This window comes from Dipteris shenzhenensis, chromosome 1 (genome assembly GCF_047967505.1).
Source record: "Dipteris shenzhenensis isolate YYH24624 ecotype China chromosome 1, Dip_SZ_1.0, whole genome shotgun sequence".
In the NCBI taxonomy this organism is placed as follows: Eukaryota; Viridiplantae; Streptophyta; class Polypodiopsida; order Gleicheniales; family Dipteridaceae; genus Dipteris; species Dipteris shenzhenensis.
The window spans coordinates 52,554,885-52,577,832 of record NC_141596.1 but is presented as its reverse complement, the minus strand read 5'-3'; the positions used below and the strand labels follow the sequence as shown (position 1 = coordinate 52,577,832).

The following is a 22,948-nucleotide window of genomic DNA, read 5'->3' as shown; positions in this document are numbered from 1 at the left end:
AATCTTATAACAGAGGAGTTCTCTGAACGTTTTAGGGATGAACTACCTTATGGGTTACCTCCAGAGCGGAAAGTTCAGCATAAGATCGAACTGATCCCGGGGGCAGAACCTGTAAATAGACCTCCCTATAGAATGAGTTTTGCTGAAGAAGCGGAGGTGCATAGACAACTGGAAGAATACCTCAAGTTGGGGCAGATTCAACCAAGTTTCTCACCTTTTGCTTCGCCAGTGATATTAAAGAAGAAAAAGGATGATACGTTTCGCCTCTGTATAGATTACAGAGCGTTGAATAATATCACTGTTAAGCACAGGTATCCGATGGCTCGGATTGATGATTTGCTAGATGCATTACATGGAGCCGTGATTTTCAGTAAGATAGATCTTAAGTGTGGCTACCATCAGATCCGGATTAGAGCCGAGGATGTGCATAAAACCGCTTTTAGAAGCAGGTTTGGTCATTATGAGTTTTTGGTAATGCCCTTCGGGCTTACCAATGCTCCAGCGACCTTCGTCATGCTTATGAACGATTTACTACGTCCGTATATCGGAAAGTTCGTAGTACATTTTATTGACGACATCTTGATATTCAGTAAAAGTGTTACTGAGCATCATGAACACTTAAGGATAGTGTTCAGTACTTTGAGGAAAGCCAGTCTTTATGTGAATAAGAAGAAAACTATACTATGTATGGTTAGGCTTGAGTACTTAGGGTTCATAATTACTCCACAGGGGGTAGAAATGGATCCGAAGAAAGTGGCTGCGATACTAACTTGGCCAATCCCTCAGAGTCTGACCGCGTTTGCGATCATTCTTGGGATTTGTCCAGTTTTATAGAAGGCATATCAAAGGATATTCCGGAATAGTATCGCCATTGACTGATCTGACCTCAGATAAAGTACCTTTTATTTGGGGACAGAATCAACAAGAAAGTTTTAACACCATAAAACAAGCTGTGGTCTCAGGACCGGTGTTAAAAATAGTTGATCCCCAGAAACCCTTGTTCCTAGAAACTGATGCAAGTGGCATTGCGGTAGGAGCAGTCCTCCTTCAAGAGGGAAGGCCAGTAGCCTTTGAAAGTAAGAAGCTTTCTCCCTCTCAAAGGAATTGGCCAACTCATGAATTGGAGTTGTATGCTGTTATCCATGCTTTGAAAACATGGAGGCATTATTTGTATGGTTCAGAGTTTTATGTGGATGTAGATCATGATACTCTGAAACATTTTTGTAAACAGCCTGATTTGAGGGGCCGCCAAGCTAGGTGGGCAGAGCTCATGCAGGAGTTTAATCTAACGATTCGGTACCGAAGAGGAAAAGACAATAAGGTTGCTGATGCGTTATCTCGCATTATGCACAACCTGAGTTTCACGGTATTAGAGAGTGCTCTAATAACCGAGATAAGAGAAACTCAAAAGGTGGACGAGTTTGTCCAGAGCTTATGGCCTAAAGCTCATGTGTTAAAACCCGGGGAAAATGAAAAGGATGACCTGGCATCCAGAAAAGGCCAAACTTATGCAAGATATACCATAAGGGATGGTATGCTAGTTAGAAATGGCAAGGTTGTAGTACCTGGTCAGAATGATCTCAGGCAGAGAGTCATTCGACAGTGCCATGATAGCCCGTGTGCGGGACATCCAGGAGTCGAGAAGACATATGATCTCGTGAAGCGAGATTTCTTTTGGCCAAAGATGAAAAAGCATATTCATGAATATGTGACACGATGTTTCTCGTGTCAGGTAAGTAAGGCCGAGCAGGTGAAGCCACCCGGACTTTTACAGCCCTTGGAAATACCACTAAGTAAGTGGGAGAGCATTTCCATGGACTTTATTGTAGGGCTACCTGCAACACAAGGAGGGTATAATTCTATCCTTGTGGTGGTTGATCGTCTAACCAAGATGGCTCACTTCATTCCGACTAGAGAGTCTGTTAGTGCCCCGCAAGTGGCCGATTTGTTCATTAGACATATATTCCGTCTACATGGATTGCCTAGATCCATAGTGTCAGACAGAGATGTTAGATTTACCGGTCATTTTTTGACAGCGGTATTTGAGACACTAAGGACTGAGTTGGGAATGAGCAGTGGGGATCATCCTGAGACGGATGGTCAAATGGAGAGAGTCAACCAGACTTTAGAGGATATGCTGAGGGCATATGTGTCATTGAGGCAACATACGTGGGACAAGTGGTTGCCATTGTTGGAGTTTGCCTACAATGATAGGAAACATTCCTCTACCGGGTTTAGTCCGTTTGAGCTGAACTATGGTTATAGACCTGCCAATCCAACTATAGTTGGAGTACCTCAGAAAGTGCCTAGTGCCGCGAACTTTGTAGTTCAGATGCGGGAGATGCTAGCACTTGCGAGAGCTAATATCCGCCAGGCTATGGATAGAGCCAAGGTATATGCGGATGAAAATCGGTCTATAAGAGTATTTAAAGAAGGAGAAAAAGTTTTTCTCAGAGTTCCTTCACACTTGAAGTCGTTGACTTCAGGAGATTGTGCTAAGTTATCACCTCGATACTGTGGGCCGTGGTTAATTCTAAAGAGAATAGGCAGTGTAGCCTATAAATTAGAATTACCACAGGGGTGTAAGGTGCACCCGGTTTTTCATGTTTCGCGCTTAAAGAAATTTTTGCATACAGGTGACTCACTAATCGAAGGTGTGGTTTTGTTTCAGGAGATAGAGGACATTGCAAGGCGCAAACCAACAAGAATCCTGGACCGCGGAACAATGCAAATACGAAATCGGAAGATACTCACGGTGTTAGTTGCATGGCATGGTCAGCCTCTATTCGAAGCTACTTGGGAATCCGTATATCAGTTGCGGAGAGTGTTCCCAAATTTTATCATCGAGGACGCTAATGTCTGAAGAGGGAAGGAATGTTACGCTCTAGCCGAGGTAGCATGACCTCGGAAGAATCAGTCGACATTTCCCTTAAAGGATCTATCTCTGTAATATATGTGTTTGCGTTTCATGTAAATGATCGGGAGGGATTTAATGTCAAGGTCCTAGGTGAGGGCTGATAGCACCAGACTAGGTAGATCTAAGGCCAAGGGCCTAGTGCAAAGATTGTGCCTAGGGGCAAGGAATTTAATGCATCCCAAGAGAGGGGTGAAATGTTGCATTAGGAAGGCCCTATATGGATGACATGTGGCATCTAGATCTATCTAGGGAATTGGGGCTTGCTGAGGCTAGTGAGAGAAGTGAAGAGGATTATTCACGTGGGATTTCGGTAACGAAGATCTCTGTCTGCTCGTTAGCCTAAGTGAGATATGGCTGGGAGGTGATTGATGGTGCTACTCCCGTGATCCTGAAGAGGGCGTGAAGAGAGAGTGCTTGACAGATCTTGTAAACAATAGGCATAAGGGTAATTGGTCTACAATCAGCCATGGATTCACATATATTCTTTTAAGGAATGAGCCTGACAATCCCTTTTTTCCATGAATAAGGTAGAATTGATCATGCATAAAAGAGGCAGCTTAAGAATGTCCCAGTATGCAAGCAAGAACTCAACTATGAGACCATCCATTCTGGAGATTTCCATCTACCACAGGATTTTAAAGCATGAGTCAACTCTGTTTCAGTAAAAGGCATTTCCAGTTCAATAGCCTGCATAGGAGAAACAATAGGAGAAACATATTGAAGGAGAGCATTCCTGACTTGAAGGACATCTTGTGAGGGGAGATCTGCCATCCCAAACTGACGCAAAAAATGATCAACACATGCTGTAGCAAGTTGTGCTCTTGAAGAATTCCAAACCCCATCAGGCATAAGAGCTTGAAGATTGCCTCTTGCAATGCAAACTTTTAAAAAATTCTTTAGACGAGCATTCTTTATCTAGGAAGGCCTTTTGTCTTGATCTTCTCTCCCACTTAGAGATTTTCCTGTGATCATTATTTTGGAGAGACAATGTCGAGCTTGACATAAAGAAGAGCTTTCATCCATGGAGAGAGGCTGAAAATGGTTGAGCTCAGTTAAAGATTGGCAACTCTGTTTTGCTTGGGCTACATTTGCCCGCAGAGTCTTCATGTAATTCTTACCATAGGTCCTGATAATAGATTGCATGCGAGCAACAAAAGCATCCCAAGCATAATCTATATCAATAAGGCTTTGAGAGGAAAGAGGCTGACATGCATCAGAAACCATGTCTTTGTAGACATTATGCTGCAAGTAACTGTTGTTTACAATGAGCAACCTTCTATGAGATAATTGATCATCTGGTATATCATGCAATGATATTCTCAGCTAGATTTAACCCAAAAGGCATGACCAAACATTCATAGTGTCCATACTTTGTTCAAAAAGCTGTCTTGTACTCATCGCCTTCTCGTATGCGTATTTGATGATAACCTGAACGAAGATCAATCTTTGAGAATTGTGTTGCATGTAGAAGTTGATCGAAGAGGTCATCGATGCGAGGCAATGGATACTTGTTTTTGATAGTGAGCTTGTTTAGGGCTCGGTAGTCGATGCAGAGGCGCATTGACTTATTCTTTTTTTCCACAAGTAGTACAGGAGATCCAAAAGGGCTGCGACTGGGCCGAATGTGACCTTTGTCGAGTAGCTCGGTCACCTGTCTTTGGATTTCTTCATTTTGAGTGTAAGAAACCCGATAAGGAGGTTTCGACGGTGGATTACGAAAAAGAATGATGTCCAGTATAGAAAATATCATAACCATGAAAGTGTCCATGCTGTCCTACATACATGTGCTGCTTGTGCTCATCTGTCATAATGACCTCCAAAAAACCTCTTGCTGCATAATGCACTTTTTGAACAAAAGAACCCCCAAGTGTAGCAGTCAGCCACTTTCCAACATTTGCAGCAACAGGCATACGACGTGGGAAAAAAATAATAACAGCATGCTGAGCATAATCCCTTACAGGGTCAAGAATATCATCCACTTCAACCAGAAGCCCGAGAGCAGGGACTGAGTCATTCCAATCTTTCTAGGTGTCTTCAATAGTATCATAAACCAATTTAGCTTCCAAAGAGTCGTGAACAGGGTCATTCTCACCCTTAGACTGCTTCTGCTTTTTATGATGTCCCAACCTATCTTTGTGGAAGGTTTTCTCAAAGGAATAATCAACCATCTTGGGATATGAAAACCTTGAAAACCCAACGAGGTTTGACCTTGCTCACTGGGTACATGATTTTTCCCAAATGCTTGAGCCCTAGAAATCCCTGATTGACAGCTCCAAAAGTAATTGTATGGCAAAGGAAGCAGAGAGCAAGTGTACGCACAGGAAAAAGTGAAGAACTGTACGGACAATTTATGATGGACTGCACGGATGAGAAAAATCAGAAGGACTATACGACGTATGACAGGCTGTATAGACAAAATACGAGAGATTGTACGGACAAATCATGACAAACTGTATGGACGGTAAAATCAGGACTGTATGGACGTACGGCATATTGTACGGATAATTAATGGCAGACTGAATGGGCAAATTACGCCAGACCGTACAGACTATTCACAAAGACTGTATGGGAACCCGGGGGGGGGGGGGGGGGGAATAGAAGGGCTGTACGGAAAGGAAACAAGGTATGCTTTTGCATTGCACTTGCCTTCTCTCGTCATCTACCCATTGCTAATTGTTTCAAGCTTGGAGAGCCAACCCTAATATCTTTATACCACTCTCTCTTCTCATTCTTTTACCATCCTCTTGGGCCCATCTAGCTCCAAGACACAATCCTGACTCTATGGACTTGCCACCACTGTCCATCAAATCACATCATATAACCAGCGGTGGCATATTGTTAACCAATTTGTTAACATACACCAACACCCTCATACCCCAACACTCTCATAGAAAAACAATTCCTCATCAAACCACAAGAATTTGGTGCAAAAATGTACGACGGACATATGAAAAACAGGCTGTTCGGAGGACTACCCCACGGGCAAGAAAAGAAACGTACGGACAAAAAGCTTCACCTCCTCTCTCTCTCTCTCTCTCTCTCCCCCTCGCAGCTCCCCTCTCCCCCTCGCAGCAGCCCCTCTCCCCCTCGCAGCCCCTCACCCCCCCCCTCGCAGCTCCCCTCGCAGCTCCCCTCTCTCCCCCTCGCAGCTCCCCTCTCCCCCTCGCAGCTCCCCTCTCTCCCCCTCGCAGCTCACCCCCCCCCTCGCAGCTCCCCTCTCCCCCTCGCAGCAGCCCCTCTCCCCCTCGCAGCCCCTCACCCCCCCCTCGCAGCTCCCCTTACCCCCTCGCAGCAGCCCCTCTCCCCCTAGCAGTCCCCCTCGCAGCCCCTCACACCCCCTCGCAGCCCCTCACCCCCCCTCGCAGCTCCCCTCTCCCCCCCTCGCAGCCCCTCACCCCCCCCTCGCTGCCCCCCTAGCAGCTCACCCCTCCCCCCCTCGCAGCCCCTCACCCCCCCCTCGCAGCTCACCCCTCCCCCCTCGCAGCCCCTCGCACCCTCGCAGCCCCCCCTCGTAGCCCCTCCCCCCCCTCGCAGCTCCCCCCCCTCGCAGCTCCCCGCCCCCCCCTCACAGCTCCTCCCCCCCCCCTCTCACAGCTCCTCCCCCTCGCAGCGGCTCCTCTCTCCCCCTCGCAGCTCCCTCGCAGCTCCTCTCACCCCGCTCAGACCCTCCCCCTCGCAGCTCAGCCGCTCAGGCCCCCCACCCCGCTCACCCGCTCATCGCGCATTGGCAGCGCTCGCCATCTCCTGCTTCTCAATGCCGCCGGTTTCCCGTTTTCCGTAATTAAACATGGCCGACGTCGTCGAGCATATTACAGAAGGAGCAACAGCAGCAACATCAATGGCCTCCACGACCGACATGCTGCACTATAGTAGAAGAGGACTTGCATCCTCTTCAAAGGACAGAGCAGTACCCGCACTTGCCGCACTCCCAGTCGCAGGTACACCGGTTTCAGCTCCACTATCTCATCTTCCGCCCAGCGCAGTGCCCGCACTTGCCGCACTCCCAGTCACAGGTACACCGGTTTCAGCCCCATTATCTCATCTTCCACCCATAGCCACCTTGTACCCGCAGTTTTTTTCACCCCTCCCCTCTCAGGTCCCTTCTTCTCCTACCCCTTCTCCAACTTTAGCCTTCCCCTCCTCTCCATCCTCGGTACCCGCTTTCTCTCCCCCTCTCCAGCCTTCTCCCTCATCCCCGCTACCCACCTTACCGGTTTCCCCCCTTTCCCCCTCTCTTTCTCCTTCCATGCCTTGCACTATTTGTCCTTGCCAACACATCCTACCAGAGCTTCAGCACTTTCAGACCCACCTCCGAGATGCCCTTCAGATGCTTCACAGGAAGGACGAGACATTGCTCTCCTTACAGCTCAGGTTGCATCTCTTACTGATCGAGTGACACAGCAGGACCGGGAGATCTTGTCTATTAGAACAGATCTTCAGGTCTTACAGGCGACTCATAGGACTCTTGCTGGAGAGATTCATGGACACACAGAGCGAGTGCAACAGATCGAGACTCGCGTTCAGCACATAGACACATCTCCCACTACAGCAGTAGCAGCGGTTGAGGAGCGTTTGACCTCCCTTCAGACAGAGGTCCAGAGAGCCACAGAGTGGGTGGATGTCGTCCGCCGTCAGCCATCACAGCCTCAGAGATCGACTGTATCAGCTACATTGGCCGAGTCACAGCAGAGGGCCACAAAGGCCCTCAACATTCGCATTCGTGGTATCTTGCCCTCGGAGACAGAGTCCACGATGACACAGGCCGTGACCTTTGTCTCTCAGACATTGGGAGTACAGGATCATGGCATAGTAGGAGCATATAGAGTCGGGAGAGATCGTACTAGAGAGCAGCCCCTCATTATCAGATTCAGAGATGCCCAGGCACGTCTAGCTGCCCTCAGGAGGAGAGGGACACTCAGAGACCACCCACAGATTTCCATGGACGAGGATCTGACTCAGATACAGGTTGAGGAGCGCAAGGCGCTCTTGCCTCAGAGAGACGCAGCCCGAGCTCAGGGCAAGTGGGCAGTGATCAGGGATGGCAGACTCATCACAGGCACCTTGAGGCGTGCTCCCACAGTGCCTAGGGATGACAGACCAGCAGATATGGCCCCACCTCCACCTCCTGCTCCGACCGCCTGACGGGACAGGGCTCATGGGACACACCACCTGTCAGATAGTCTACGCATCGCTGTATGGAACTGCAATGGTTCTTTTACAGCACAGCCAGGCAATCTACGGGGGGCTTTCTTTGGGAGAGATATCATCTTTTTCACAGAGACACACGAGAGTCCAGAGAGACCTTTGCCACGAGTGACAGGATATACATGGAGATCTGCCTTCAGACAGCACACTCGAGCATTTGGAGTGAGAGGATCTGGAGGAGTGGCCATTTTGTACAGAGAGCATCTCGATCGGATCATCACAGTGGAGAGAGCGGATTCACATGCCCGATTCTTGTGGGTACGCATCCACCGCAGAGCCTCTCAGCGAGATCTCTTTATTGCAGTTTGCTACTTCCCCCCGGCGCAGTCGTTTTATTCTTCCACTGGACCAGGCCAGTCCATATTTGAGGATCTCTCAGCGGACATTGCAGATTTTTCACATCGCGGAGAAGTCATCCTCTTAGGGGACTTCAACGCGAGGACCTCAAACAGACAGGCCCTCACTTATGACTTCATGGAGGATCCGGTCATACTTCCGGCATCTCACAATGATAGCCTCTGTCAGACTTCATCAGACTGCACAGTACAGCCCACAGATCAGGGACGTCAGTTACTGGAGCTCCTCACCTCGCACAGTATGGTCATTTATAACGGCTTGTCCAGGTGGCCACAGTCTTCCATGCCTACATTCTCTTCTGCTTCTGGGCGTGGCACTAGCGTGATCGACTACATCATAGGTCCCCCGACTCTAGTCCCTTCCATCCATAGCCTTACTGTTAGCCCCTTCATGCCCTCTGCCGACCATGCACTCATCCACTTTACTTTGACTCATGTCTCCCATGACCCACCCCCCCCTCGTAATCACGACCGCACATCCTATTATGAGGTTCATTTCGACCACCAGTTCGATGATGTATATAGCCAGAACCTCAGCCGCCTACTCCGTCCTCATCTATTAGATGCTCTACCATCCACGCAGGACCGGTGGGAACTTGTACATTCTTCACTCGTTTCTGCTGCCCACATGTCCTTCCCTGCCACGTGTCATTCGTCTAGTCCCCCACCGGTTGGTCTTGTTCCTTGCAACGGTTGGTATGACGAGGAGTGTAAGGAACTCCGCAGGAAACTTCACCTTGAGACCAAGGAGAAGTCTCCCCTCCTTACCGAAACCAAGAGAGACTACAAGTGGTTGGTTAGGCGCAAGAAACGCCAATTTCTAGCCCAGAATGAGGAGGAACTAAGAAGCTTGCTTTTCAGCTGTGACTCCAAGGAATTCTGGCGAAAATTCCTCCGCTCGAAGTCTCAGAGCCCCCTTACAGATCCACGTGTCTGGTCTGCATATACTTCAGCTCTATATGATGTTCCAGATCAGCCAGCCATCGATTTATCCCATTCCCCTAGGCCAGCTTCATCTATTCTTTTCACACCAGAGAGTGTCCGTGCAACAGTCCACCGATTGAAGAACGGGAGAGCTAAGGATCATGATGGATTGCAAGCGGAGTATGTAATCCATGGGATTGATGCCTTAGATTTTGTTCTTTCCCGTCTCTTCAATGAGTCTGTTTGTACAGGCCTACCACAGTCCTGGTTAGGCAATACCATAGTACCTATCCACAAGTCGGGGGACCCTATGGAGCCGTCGAATTACAGGACCATCATGATCGGCCACGTTATGGCCAAGATCTTTGCATCAGTTTTGGAAAGCCGTATAAATGACCATGCCGAGACGACAGGACTCAGAGCCAGAGGGCAGGCTGGATTCCGTAGGGATCATTCGACACTTGACCACATCCTCACACTTAGGGCACTGGTGGAGGAGGCGAAGTCACGAAGGCAACGGCTTTATTGTTGCTTCGTGGACTTCAGGAAGGCATTTGACACAGTTCCGCGATTCAGATTGTTTCAGAGGATTCGCCAGATGGGCTTTAGTGGAGAGATACAGTGGGCTATCATGGCTTTGTATGAGAGGGTCACTGGTCGGGCTCGGACACGTGAGGGGCACGATTGGGGTGAAGCAGGGCTGCCCGCTCTCTCCCACTCTCTTTGGATTATACATTGATGAGCTAGAGATGTTTGTACAGATGACAGGTGGTGTGGGCTCTACTCTCTCAGGATCCTCCATTCCTATCCTCCTGTATGCGGACGATGTGGTTCTCATTTCCTCTACTGCTCAGGGCCTCCAGGCACATATTGAGGCACTCCACAGGTTTTGCCAGGACAGGGGGTTGACCGTAAACCTTGGCAAGACCAAGGTTATGGTTTTCAACACCTCTGATCGTATTTACAGCATGGATGAGTTTTACTTCACTTATGACGGACAGCCCATTGAGCTTGTTAGAGAGTACACTTATTTGGGGGCAGCTTTCAGGGGACCGGTCTTCACCATGACATATGCAGCACGAGATAGGATTAGTAAAGGGTATGCTTCGTTGGCTCATCTTGAGCGTCAGTGTTTTCAGTCCCACTTTCAGCATCCCGATACGAAATCCTTGCTTTTTGATACATTGGTGAGACCAGCTGCGATGTATGCAGCTCCTTTCTGGGCAGGAGACCTCGGCGCTGCAGATTGGAGACGAGTAGAGAGGTTACAGATCATCATGTTCTCTCGGCTCATTAGGGCCAAGGCTACAGTTCCGCACGAGATCATGCTAGCAGAGTTTGGAGCTACTCCCCTTGCATTGGATGCAGCGTTTCAGTCGGTCATGTATCTGCACAGGGTCAGGGAGTTTGGAGACTCAGCAGCAGGCAGAGCTCGGTTGCCATGGTTAGCACTTGCATCTTCTATGGAGTTGGCACGATCAGGGACCCGATACTGCTGGTACTTCAGACTCACTAGGTGGCTCACATCCCTTGGACTAGACATGGATAGACTGCCTCCGTTCCGATACAGCATAGATGCCCCTCATCTCGAGTTGACTCGCCACGAGCTTAGCCAGGTCACGAGAGCAGACTTGCTGCAGCTTCATACGTATCACACTTGGGTTTATCCCACGCAGCTTCCGGTGAAGATGGCCACATATCGTGACCACTTCCTTCGGATCTCAGAGGATGGATTTGTCATCCCACCAGGCTATACAGGTACCCACATGTCCCACTCACTGAGGATTGCCCTCGGCCAGCTTAGAGTCTCTTCGCATCAGCTCGAGATAGAGGCTGGTAGGATGCGACGCATGGAGGATGGACGGCGACCAGGCCGAGAGACCAGGATCTGCCCTTGTTGCACCATGGGAGAGGTGGAGTCAGAGGAGCACTTCATTTGCAGATGCCCGCTATATTATGAGATCAGAGGTAGATTCCACTGTCTCTTCACGGATGGCTTTGGACCTCTCTCACGAGTGATGGACTACGAGGATCAGCATTGCCTAGCCCTTTATGTCAGGGAGGCCACTATGCTTCGGCGAGACTACCTCAGAGAGCACAGACCGGAGCGTGATAGAGCCCAGCCTCATAGAGCTCAGACACACGCCATACCAGAGGACAGAGACCAGGAGGAGCACGAGGACGGCAGAGCCCACACAGGACACATGCCTCCACCATGTGGATGTACATATGAGATGGTTTGTAGACGCCGCAGGATCTTGTTACATAGGGGACGTACTCGCCGCTTCATCTCCAGACGATCCAGGATGATGGCAGCATTTCGGAGGAGACTTACTCATGGAGATCTCGCCCCACCAGCCGCTCACCTCACCTTTGCCCAGATTTGTACTCTCATAGCAGGAGGCAGAGTCGATGGACAGGATTTCCAGTATTATTTTGGTTCTCAGACTCATTGACACCTGGACTTGTATCTTTGCATTGGCATATTGTGCTCATCCCCCCCATTTTGCATCCGGGGGCGGTTTCCGTGCATCTAGTTTACTCTGTATTTAGGCTTAGATTTGACATTATGTACTTTCACTAGCATTATATTGCGTAGCACTTAGATGATATTCGATGATGCCTCTTCTTTGGGGCACGTTGATTTTGTGCTATCTTGTATGCAGAGTTCTTGATGTCCCATGGGCCCATTTTGGCCTCTAGTGGACAATAATACACTTTCTTTCTTTCTTTCTTTCTCTCTCTCTCTCTTGCATTGTATTGCGTAGCACTTAGATGATATTCGACGATGCCTCTTCTTTGTGGCACGTTGATTTTGTGCTATCTTGTACGCAGAGTTCTTGATGTCCCATGGGCCCATTTTGGCCTTTAGTGGACAATAATACACTTTCTTTCTTTCTTTCTTTCTCTCTCTCTCTCTCTCTCTCTCTTTGTGGGAAGAAATCTTTTATTGCTGTAAAATAATTACATTCATAGTTACTTCAAAAACGAAGTAAGTACTACTCAACTAAAGATCTTAGTATAAGCTGTATACACATCCTGATCAATCAAACGAGTCTGAACACAATCGTAGAATGATTGTTGCAGAGATCGTTTGAAAAAAAGAAAGAATGAAAATAGTGGATCACCAAAGACTCTATGATTTCTGTCCATCCATAAAGTCCATAGGGTCCAGTAGCACACCCATACAAAAAATAAATCAAAACCCTGTCTCGGTGGATGAAAACCAAACAACCAGGAAAATCTGCCAAAAGTAACAGTAGGAAATCTCGCTTGAAGCCTCTGTCGGATGAGAGCGATGAAATCACAAGTATGTGGACAGAACCAAAAAATGTGAAGCACAGATTCAATAGAGTGCTGGCATCTTTGACAAACAGCCGGAGCAATATGTCTGTGTGCGAGTAACTGGCCGGATGGAAAAATGCCAAGGAGAACTCGCCAAAGGAAAAGCTGTTGCCGAAGAGGGACTTTGTAATGCCAAAGGAGACGTAGCCTTTTTCTCCACCACTTCATTGGGCGATCCATATGCCAAACAGTATTTGCTCTGTGAGAAATCCAAGGCGGAGGTAATAGCACTTTATACAGAGATGACACTGTGATATGTGAGAGCTTCAAGGGACGGGCGTATGAGGAAGAAGAGCGTAAAATCCAATCGTCAAGCCGATTCTGAAGTTCCAAACGAGGTACCGGCAAGTACGGTTGACCAACACACGCATTGTTTTTTAGAAGGCCTTTGACTCTATACCATGGGCTTGAGCGTTCGCCTTTGTACCATTGGCTCAACTTGTCTTGTGACTACAATCCTTGGATGGAACACGGCTTTATATTGGCAATCATGGCTTTATATGAGAGGGATACAAGTAGAGTACACACCCTCATGGGATGTCTGAGTGCGTGAGCAGCACCATTACAGTGAAGAAAGGATGCCCCCATTCCCTTTTGGCCTTTGCATGGATGAGTTGGCCTCCTTTGTGGACACAATACGAAGTCGAGGATCGACTCTAGCACAGTATGTCATACCCACCTTGCTGTATGCTGATGTTGTACTGCTGATATCAAATAGAGTGGAGGGGTTATAGACGTATCTAACAGACTTGCAGGCTTTTTGTGAGTGCCAAGACATGAAGGTTAACTTGGGTGAAACTAAGGTTATGATGTTGAATATAAATGAGGCCCATCTCCAGTGTAAGGACTTCATACTTGCAAAGGATCTGGTTGAGATAGTCAGATCATATCTTTACTTAGGGTGCATTTTCACAGGCCTTAGGTTTACCACGAAGCAGGCAGCATACGCACGATTGGCTAGAGCGCATGCTCCTCTGTCTAGGCTAGAGAGACAGTGTTTCCAGGCACACTTCTAGTACATGAACACGAAATCTTCCTCTTTTATTCTCTAGCTTCGACCAGCAGTCCTTTATGCAAGCAATTCTTGGATAGTAGACTTCAAAGAAATGAGTGCATTGGCTTCAAGAGACTACAAGTCATGATGTTATCTTGCATGATCCAAGGGGAGGAGGTGTACGCCACACGATATTATCCTAGCAGAGTTTGGGGCAAGACCCCTTCACATAGATGCATCATTTCATATCATTACAGTTCTGGACTGAGTCAAATTTTTGGCTGGATACATTCACTGTGCTGGCTTATCTCCCTTCAGCTAAACTATTTGACTAACTAGACTGATTGGCCCTCACTTATCTACAGAGCTAAAGAAATTAATGCAAAATATTTCCAGTGCCCTGCTTCCTCAATGGGGAAGCCAAATATTCCATATAATCCAAGATTGTACGATGTAAAGAAAACACAAGAATAAATGCAATGGGATGGCTTTGTTTGTATACCGATGCATCCATACATATCTTGAATGTTATTGTCTTGAATATTAATGTTTTATGAGGACATATTTCTATAGTTCTCTCATATATGATAGGTGTGACCTCTGAATCAAAGATGCTGTTTTTGTCCAGGAAAGTTCTACATCTCAGACACAAATAACAGTATTATAAGAGTTCTAGATATGAACAGAGATGATAATCCACTTTTGTCGACACTCGAATTGAAGGGCGTGCAACCTCCTCAAGTGAAAATGGAAAGGCCAAGACGACTTCGACGCCGACCATCAAATGACACAGAAATCATCAAGATGGAGCCTGTAAAGGCCAAAGATGGAGATTTTCAGATACAAATTGCACTACCGTCTGGCTTTCATTTTACTAAGGTTAGTATTTTCTCCACCTTTCCTTTGGAAATTCTTCATGCTTCAAATTTCTCAAATGTTACAACTATTAAGAAGGATGGGTTTCCTTAGTCTTTGTTGTGCACTTTTCAGAGAAACGGGTAGATTCTTCTGCAAATGCAAACATGTGCTTTGACTGTTAGGTACAAAGACAGACGACTTGTTGTTTCATACGCTTAAACCAAGTGTTGCATATTAAGATGGCAAGGCATGTCAGCACTTACCATCAATTTGAACACTTTGCTATCCTCGTCAAATAAGTCCTGTCTTTTTAAGGTTTTTCAATATTTATGAACGAATCAATATAAGCCTTTGAAAACAGATCCAATACTCCCAAGCGCCCTTCTGGCATCAAATTACAGCTAGTCCAGGGCGCAGCATAGAAAACACCTTATAGAGCAATTTGTAGCAAGTCCAGGCTCAGTGGAGGGCTGGAAATCCAAATCGCAGCGGGTATAGTGTCCCCAGGTGACTGGAAAACAATTCACATAAGGATATTGCCCTCAAAACAAGTCACGCATGCCAAGGACTAGTAGATATGGCGCTGGAACCAGCCCTTCAGCACATCGTGAAGCCTGCAGGAGGAGAGGAAATTATTCACAGCAAGAGAAAGGGAGCTGGGATTGGAGGGAAAGTGACAATACACCACACTGGGGGCCAAAAAAAGGTTTGCCCCCCTCCCCCCCCCCCCCCCGAAGGTCTTTATTGCAATAGAAAATAACTTTGTACAACTGGCTCTAAGAAGAGCATGAAGCTGAGTACAACCTTGAATGAATCTAGGAGCTCTAAGGCCCCTTCTTTAATATACTTGGCCTAGCTAAAAGCTAGACCTGCTTTTCTGAAGGTACTTTTTACTAGGCTTTCCTGCTTTTAGCCAACCTTGGGGCAGCTTTTATGCTCTTTTTAGAACCCAACAGGTTTTTCTTTAATGGTGCCATCTCTCGGGTGCTTTTTTTCCCTGTGGGGCTTGCTTTTTGCCACTTGCTCCATCTTTTTGATCCTTTTAGCACTCTTCCAAGTCCTACATAAACCACAACACTTTAACCCATTAAAGGTTAGTGAAATGCATGCATTTCTAGTTCTTGGATGGCGTCCCCGCAATTCCCTTTTACCAATGCAAAGCAAAAACAAACAATAAAACTTATTCTTAGTTAACTAAAGTTCTTTGACCAAAGTCAATTTTAATAAACATTATACTTCATTTCTTGAGAGAATGGTGACATCCCCTTAGTTTCTAATCAATTGCCCTCAACTGAAAAGCTTCTCGATACAATTGCAAAACTTGAGGATGTTTTGAAAATAAGATCTTATCTCCCACGTGGCATCAAGTGCCACATAGTTCTTAAACTTGACAGGATGACCTTATCTTTGGGCCCTTCTTTTCTGTGTGATATACAATCTGTTCTGGTTGGAGGATCTTCTCCATCTCTTCCACCTCTGGTGGCTCTTCTTGTATTAGTTTTGTGGGCTCTGAGTTGGGGGTTAGGGAGCGGGGTAGAAGTGAAGGGGGAAGAGGAGAGCAAGGAGAGGCGGGGGGGATAGGGAGCGGGGAGGGGGGGGGGGGTGAGGCGTAGGAGAAGGGGGCGGGTAGAGGCGGAGGGAGGGGAGAGGGGTAAGGGTGCGGTAGAGGGCGGGGAAGAGGGGAGGAAGGGAGCGAGGTAGAAGGCGGGGGGAGGGGGCGGGGAGGGGGCGGGGTAGAAGGAGAGGAGGGAGCGGGGCTAGGAGGTGAGGAAGGGAGCGGGGGTAGAAGGCAAGGTAGCGAGGGGGTAGAGAGGAGCGGCTGAAGGGGAGGGGGCGGGCTGAGAGGGAGGGAGGGCGCAGGCTGAGAGGGAGAGGGGGATGGGCTGAGAGGGCGTGGAAGGAGAGGCAGGGAGGGGGGCGGCGGGCTGAGAGGCAGGGAGGGGGCGGGCTGAGAGGGAGAGGAGAGGGTAGGGTGAGAGGGTAGGGGGTGGGCTGAGAGGGAGAGGAGGAGGAGGGAGGGAGGGGCTGAGGGAGGGGGAGGAGGAAGCACTGAGGGCGAGGGAGAGAGGGAGGGGCTGAGGGAGAGGGGGCAGCAAGGGAGCGGGGAGGAGCAGCAGCTTGGAAATATTCCATTAAGAATTCAGGATGTCCCTTTCTTCAGTTTTACCCCAAGGAACTTCAGATTCAGGCCAGAGTTGAGACCATCCAGAGCATCTCATGGGGAAAGATTTTAGATCCCTATGGATTTGCAAGGACATTTTTGGAGGCTTGGAAAGGAAGATTTCTCTGTTGTTTTTGCTTTTTTGTATTCATGGAAAGATTGTATTCAATAAGTGGAGGGGGAGATCTAGGAAGAGAGGCTATAAAACGCAAACTCAAGACCCTAGCTTAGACCTTGTAGGGTATGTCTATAAAAGGTATTGGTCTCCAGACTGTCAAATCTCAGTTTGTCAATGTCAGCTTCGACATTCAGTGTCAAGACCAGCATCTTCAACAGATCCATTCTCGAGATTTTGATCAAGGCCAATCTCATCCTCTCCTCTCCCTCTTATCAGCCTCTCATACTCTCTCCTAGCAGCCCCTCCCTCTACACCTCAGTCCCTCCCTCTCATGCTATTTTGCTACTTGTTTTGCTATTTTGTACTAGTATAGCATTTTAGTACTCAGCAAGGGCCTTAGTGATCCCTTTGCCCGGGCCCACAGTGGTATGTATGAGTTACTTGATTCCATACTTTGTCCCATAGGCCTGCAAGGCCTCTTGCGGACGTTAAAATATTTTTCTTTTTCTTTCTTTCTCCCTCTATTAGCCTCTTCCCCTATCAGCCCCTCCCTCGACCACATTTGGAGTTTAACCACCCCCCCCCCCCCTTCTTGGTTTACCCTCTTCAGTGGTGCGACAGAGGCGGTTAGATACGATGGGATTCCTAAAGTTAGGGTCCTTGTTTTTTCCCCAGCATTCCGGATGACCACACCTCCGCCATCGCCTACATGTCGTTCACGTGTTGTGCGTGCTCCACCTATTACCACGCATTGGGTTCCAGTTAGAGTTATTCAACAACCTTCAGATGATCAGGTTGACCCTTTTGTTGCCATTGGCTTGATTCCAATTGTAGCTACGAATATTCCTCTTCCTGTCGGCGGCTAGTGATATTGACCTACCTCAAGCTGCGACTTTTGGTACTATTAGCCCAATTCGGGGTTGAGGCTAGGGATGATGCTCTTTCACTTTCTATTCCAGAGCTCGGTCTCCCATCTCAGTAGCCCCCTTCCATGTCTTCATTTCTTAATCGTGGTAAGTGTGTGGCCCCAGCCTCACAATGGAGGATTTTATGAACTTTGGAGCTATACTTATTCCAAAGAAACTCTTTCTCTCCTCTGGCTGATATTGGTGAGGAGGAGATTGTGCCTTCTTTGATTGGTGAGGCGGTTCTTGGTGTTTTAGTCAATAGGATGTCTCCTTCCACACGTGTGGGAGTGCTTTCCTCTGTGGATATATTTTGGCATTCTCAGGAGACACGAGATTTTCTTTTATTTTTGGAAAGGATCTTGCAGGCTCGCTTTTCAGCGGCTCTCTTTGGCAGGCTATTTTGGTTATTTGGATTGCATCCTAACTGGCAGGGATATGATCTTTTCTTTTGTTGGGTTTGCTATTGGGATTTATGGACTCTTTGGAAGGACAAAAACCATTGGGTTTTTGGTAACCCTTCTCTAAACAAGTTCTCTTTCTTCAGAGAATTCATCAGGCAGTCCTTTTATGACTGCCTGCATGCGGGCCAGTTAGATTACTCTCAGTGCCTGGCATATATACAAGTTTTCTGAAGATGTAATTGCTCTCCTTCTTGGAGACAATTTTGGCTAGTATAATTATCTGGATTTCACCCCTCAAAAAAAATAATTGTGTATGTGTTTGAAGCAATCCTTAATTCCTATAGAGCTCACATGCCTCGACGTCTATCCAACATTGCTTTTTGGAGTGCAGACAAAGCAGGATCATTTGGGCAAGAATTGCAAGGCTTATGGGTAGATTCACCCCCTCCATGTGGCATCTCACTTGGGGTTTAGTCGGTTGCCTATCCTTGGCTGACCCTCAGGTATATCATTCTGAGGTATCAATGAAGGCTGTGACTCCATTGTCTGAGAACATTCCTCCTCTTTGCAATTGTGGATCTAAAAGAGCTCTGAATCCTAGACCGTGTAGCGATCAATATATGCACTATATCCGTCCGAGATGCAATAGAACGTCTGAAAAGGATGAACCCATATGCTCCTTGAGTCTTTGTATTCATTTTTTTTTTTTTTGCGGAGGGTTGAGGGGGGGGGAAAGTAAACCTGGCACTTTGGTATTATATATATTTTTTAAGATGAAAGATTATGGGGTACAAGGGGAGTGAAATTGATTAGCTACATAATACTACAAATACTAGATGCCCATAAGTTGGGTTCAAGAGCTTTTCTATGGCAGCAAATATGGGAATTACACACTTTAACATGAAATGTGCAGACTCATGATTTCTTGTGCAGACTTGAGGCACCCATTCTGAAACTTTTCCATTTTTAACTCTTCAGTTCTTCTCGTTTTTCCTCTCCATCCTTCAATTTTGTTTATTTTCTTTTTTATAAATGATATAGAAAGCTCTGATCTCCTGCTTTGAGTCTGATTCCAAAGCTTTATGGTATGCAGGAAGTTAGTAGTAAATTCGAGGCAGATGTTGAGCCTGATGACAAAGTAACATTGGATCCTTCAGTTGGTGTGCTCGATGCATATGGCCAAGCTGTGATTCATTTCAGACGTCCTTTGGATGCATCTGCAATGGTACAAATTAACTGCAAGGTCTCTTTCTCTCTCTCTCTCTCCCTCACACACACACACACACACACACACAATGTGAAGGTGCCCACACCCAAAGCTTCAGAACAACCCCAGCTCCTCAAGAAAGATCTACTTCTCTGTTGGGTATTTATGATGATCCAGCCCATCTACTTCACTGGTCAATAGTTGCCATGAGGATAAAAGATACCAGCCTAGGTGAACTTAAACATCTAAGAAGCCTTATCATCACCACCTGCTGAATCTCTTCGGCAAGCATGTCTCAACCATCTACATGGGAAGTTGCCAAGTTCAGTTTTCAAATTGATATCGCCCTTAAAAACCTTGACCCTGGAAAAGGTCTAAGTTTTGAATAGAACCATACATGAGAGTCATGCAAATGATCTGTCTAGTTTGTTCTCGAGTCAATCACATATAATACTCAGCTGTCTTCTCAGCTGCAAATCATCTCCTACATATATCGCATCTGCACATATGGTGAAGCCATGGTCTCACCAAGGTGCCTATAGTTTCTTTGTTCTTACCTCTATGAGTACGCAACCATAAAACATAAAAGGTTTTCTTGGCTTCAGGATTCTTGGAAATGGTTTGAGGGCATTGTGGTGGTACCAGGACCATGCATGAATCTACTCAACTGAGAAACAGCATGCTGAATATCTGGCCATGTGTGACGCAGATATATCAAACATCCAACAGCGTGCTGATAGAGATTGGCATCAAAGGGCTTAACAACATCATCCAGAAACAGAAACCAGACTCAACATGTGTAGAAACTGGTTTGTAATCCTCAAACTTAACTCTGTGGAGGAGCTGTCCAATGTATTGGATTGGCTCATCATAGTACCTTCCTCAATATGAGAAAACCGAATGTCAAGATAGTAGTGTAGCTGGCCAAAATCTGTCGTGGCAAATGACTTCTGCAAATTAGCCTTAAAAGCTGCTTGTAGACATAGAGTGTGCTCTCGGTAGGGATGGCTGAAAACCAAGGCTGATAAGATGTGTATGAATCTTGGTATACCATGACCGGGGTGCTTGCTTCAAACCATATAGAGCTTTGTGCAACCGGCATACCTCATTTTCAGACCCTTTGACTTCAAAACCAGGATGCTGAGAGACATAAACCTCCTCTTGCAAATCTCCATCAAGGAAAGCGCTTTGATGTCAAGCTGATGCACTTGCCAATTATGATGGGCTGCTATGGTAATGCCGCACCTGATGGTAGTAATGTGTGCCGTGGGTGCAAATGTTTCCTCAAAAGCAATGCCCTGTTGCTGAGAATATCCTTTTGCAACAAGGCGAGCTTTATAGCGGTCCACACTACCATCATCCTTCCTCTTGAGTTTGTATACCCACTTTATGCCTATAGCACGCTTGCCTTTAGGCAAGTCACAAAACTCCCAAGTACCATTCTAATGAATTAAATCTAACTCAGATTCATAGCATCAATCTGATAGTTGCTCTCAAAAACATCCTTGTGACACAGTGGCTCTTCATTGCATGTGGTAGCAATCAATGCAACTTCCACTAAGTATCGTTGCATGTGACAAGAAATAGATCTTGTGTGTCTAGATAAAGGCTTAGCTTGTTTGTTGTCCTTTAAGGTATCTAACAGCCTTCTAGGAACTGTTTTATATTGTTTTATGACAGCCTTTTCTTTGGTCACTGAAGAGACATGGTGGTAGGAGAATGCCAAGCTAACTAGGAACGGAATGGAAATATGGAAGCATAATGGAAAGGTAAAATGGAAAGCAAATGAAAGAACAAGTGCTAGGCAATGATAACCAAAATACTCACATGATATAATTTATAAAGCTTGATGTTGACTGATGTATTTTGACTCAAGACAAGTACAACACTATATAGTGTGCCACTAGACTCTAAAAAGTCACAATGTCTATGGGATATCTCCCAATATGACACGTGGCATGTCTAGGACTCACTTGACTCACCCAAAAGTCGATGTAGAGGCCTCAAGTACCACGAGCAATCGGGAGTCAATCAATGTGTAGTACCTCAAGTACCAATCAGAGAAGCAAGGTAGGAGAAATCACTTGTTGATGGAGAGTGGTCTACATCAAGCTCGAGGTAATACACCAATGTCGAAGTAGAAGAGAGTGACCAAGGGTAAGAGCAGCTCCAAATCTTCCTGTGGGCAGTTGGAACAATCTCGAGCAAAGTCACGACCTGCTCAACAGTGCCGAGCAGAAAGTAGCTCAAGCAGCATGGGCAGAAGCAGCGCTTGTAGATCATGTGGTGGACTGAGGTGCTCGCGAGGGCAAAGAAGGCAGAGGCAGCGTGGACAGCAAGTGCAGTGTGGGCAGCAGGAGCTAGAGCTACGTGGGCAGCAGCAGCAGCTAGAGCTAAAGCTGAGTTGGAGCTAGAGCTCAAGATGGAGAGGCTAAGGAAGAAGAGGGAGTGGTCAAGGAAGGAGAGGACCTTCCAATGAGGAGGAGGGAAGGCAGCTTCATGGCTACTCTTTTACCTCAACCTCTTGGAGGTGGCTCTGATACCATATGAAGAGACATAGCAGTAGGAGAATGCTAAGCTAACTAGGAAGGGAATGGAAATATGGAAAGCATAATGGAAGCACCTTTTTGTGGCTAAGTTGAAGCCTCCATGGACTCATCAAAATCTGATGTAGACTTGAACAAAAGCAGTAATGTGTCAAAGAATAGTTGGCTGTTTTGACAGGCAAACAATGGCATCATAGAGTTTTCAGCAAAGACAACATCATTGCTAATGATAACCTTGTCTCTGCTAGACTGGTGTAACTGGTAGCCTTTTCTTTCTAAGCTGTAACCAATCAAAATGCATTTAATAGCCTCGTCCTCAAGCTTATGTCATAATTGAGATGGAAAGTGTGTTGGAACGTGGGGGAGAATAGATGCATTGTGGCAAGAGGAGTGAGAACACAAAAGATGTAGCAATGGGTGTTCTATTCATTGTGAGAGGGAAGTCCCTCTTTTATAGAAATGGAGAGAGGGTGGCCTAAATCAATGGCACCTCTCCTACATCAATGGAGCTAACTCCTAAATCATAGGAACTCCACAATCATAGGCACCACCCCATGTGGGGGCCTTTGCATTACATCATCACCTGTGTCATGGCCTATGGCACTAAGTGTGCCTCTTCTACACACACACACTTTTTTTTTTTTGGTGAAACCAAGATACTTATATTATGAAACTTTCATTTACATCTGGGCAGTGCTCAAAAGAGAGCCAAAGCCCTATGCATCAGAAACAGTAAAATACAAGAAACATCCAAATCTTCCTCATGTAAGGCATCATATAATGACTGCCGCAATGAGGCTCGGAAGAACTCATATGAATGCTGAAGAGGAGAATTCAGATATGCTTGATTGCGCTGCAACCAGAGGGTCCATAAGGCCCAGTATCTGATCCAGTGGAAGAAAAGAGAATACTATGACAAAGATGCTGATAGTTTGCCATACATCCAGAAAAACCTGTAGAACCTGTGTGCTGGAAATCTGAGAGATAAGAAATAGGAGATTTTGTCTA

General features: G+C 46.7%; 1 protein-coding gene across 1 annotated transcript in view; it reads left to right on the top strand.

Moving 5' to 3' along the window:
• The window catches only part of LOC147906018 (haloacid dehalogenase-like hydrolase family protein), a 279,546-nt gene that overhangs the window by 231,259 nt on the left and 25,339 nt on the right, over positions 1-22,948 (top strand). The window contains exons 27-28 of the mRNA XM_087383974.1: positions 14,370-14,620; positions 19,281-19,430. Of these exons, the coding sequence (XP_087240100.1) occupies positions 14,370-14,620; positions 19,281-19,430 (401 nt within the window). The remainder of the gene's footprint in view (positions 1-14,369; positions 14,621-19,280; positions 19,431-22,948) is intronic.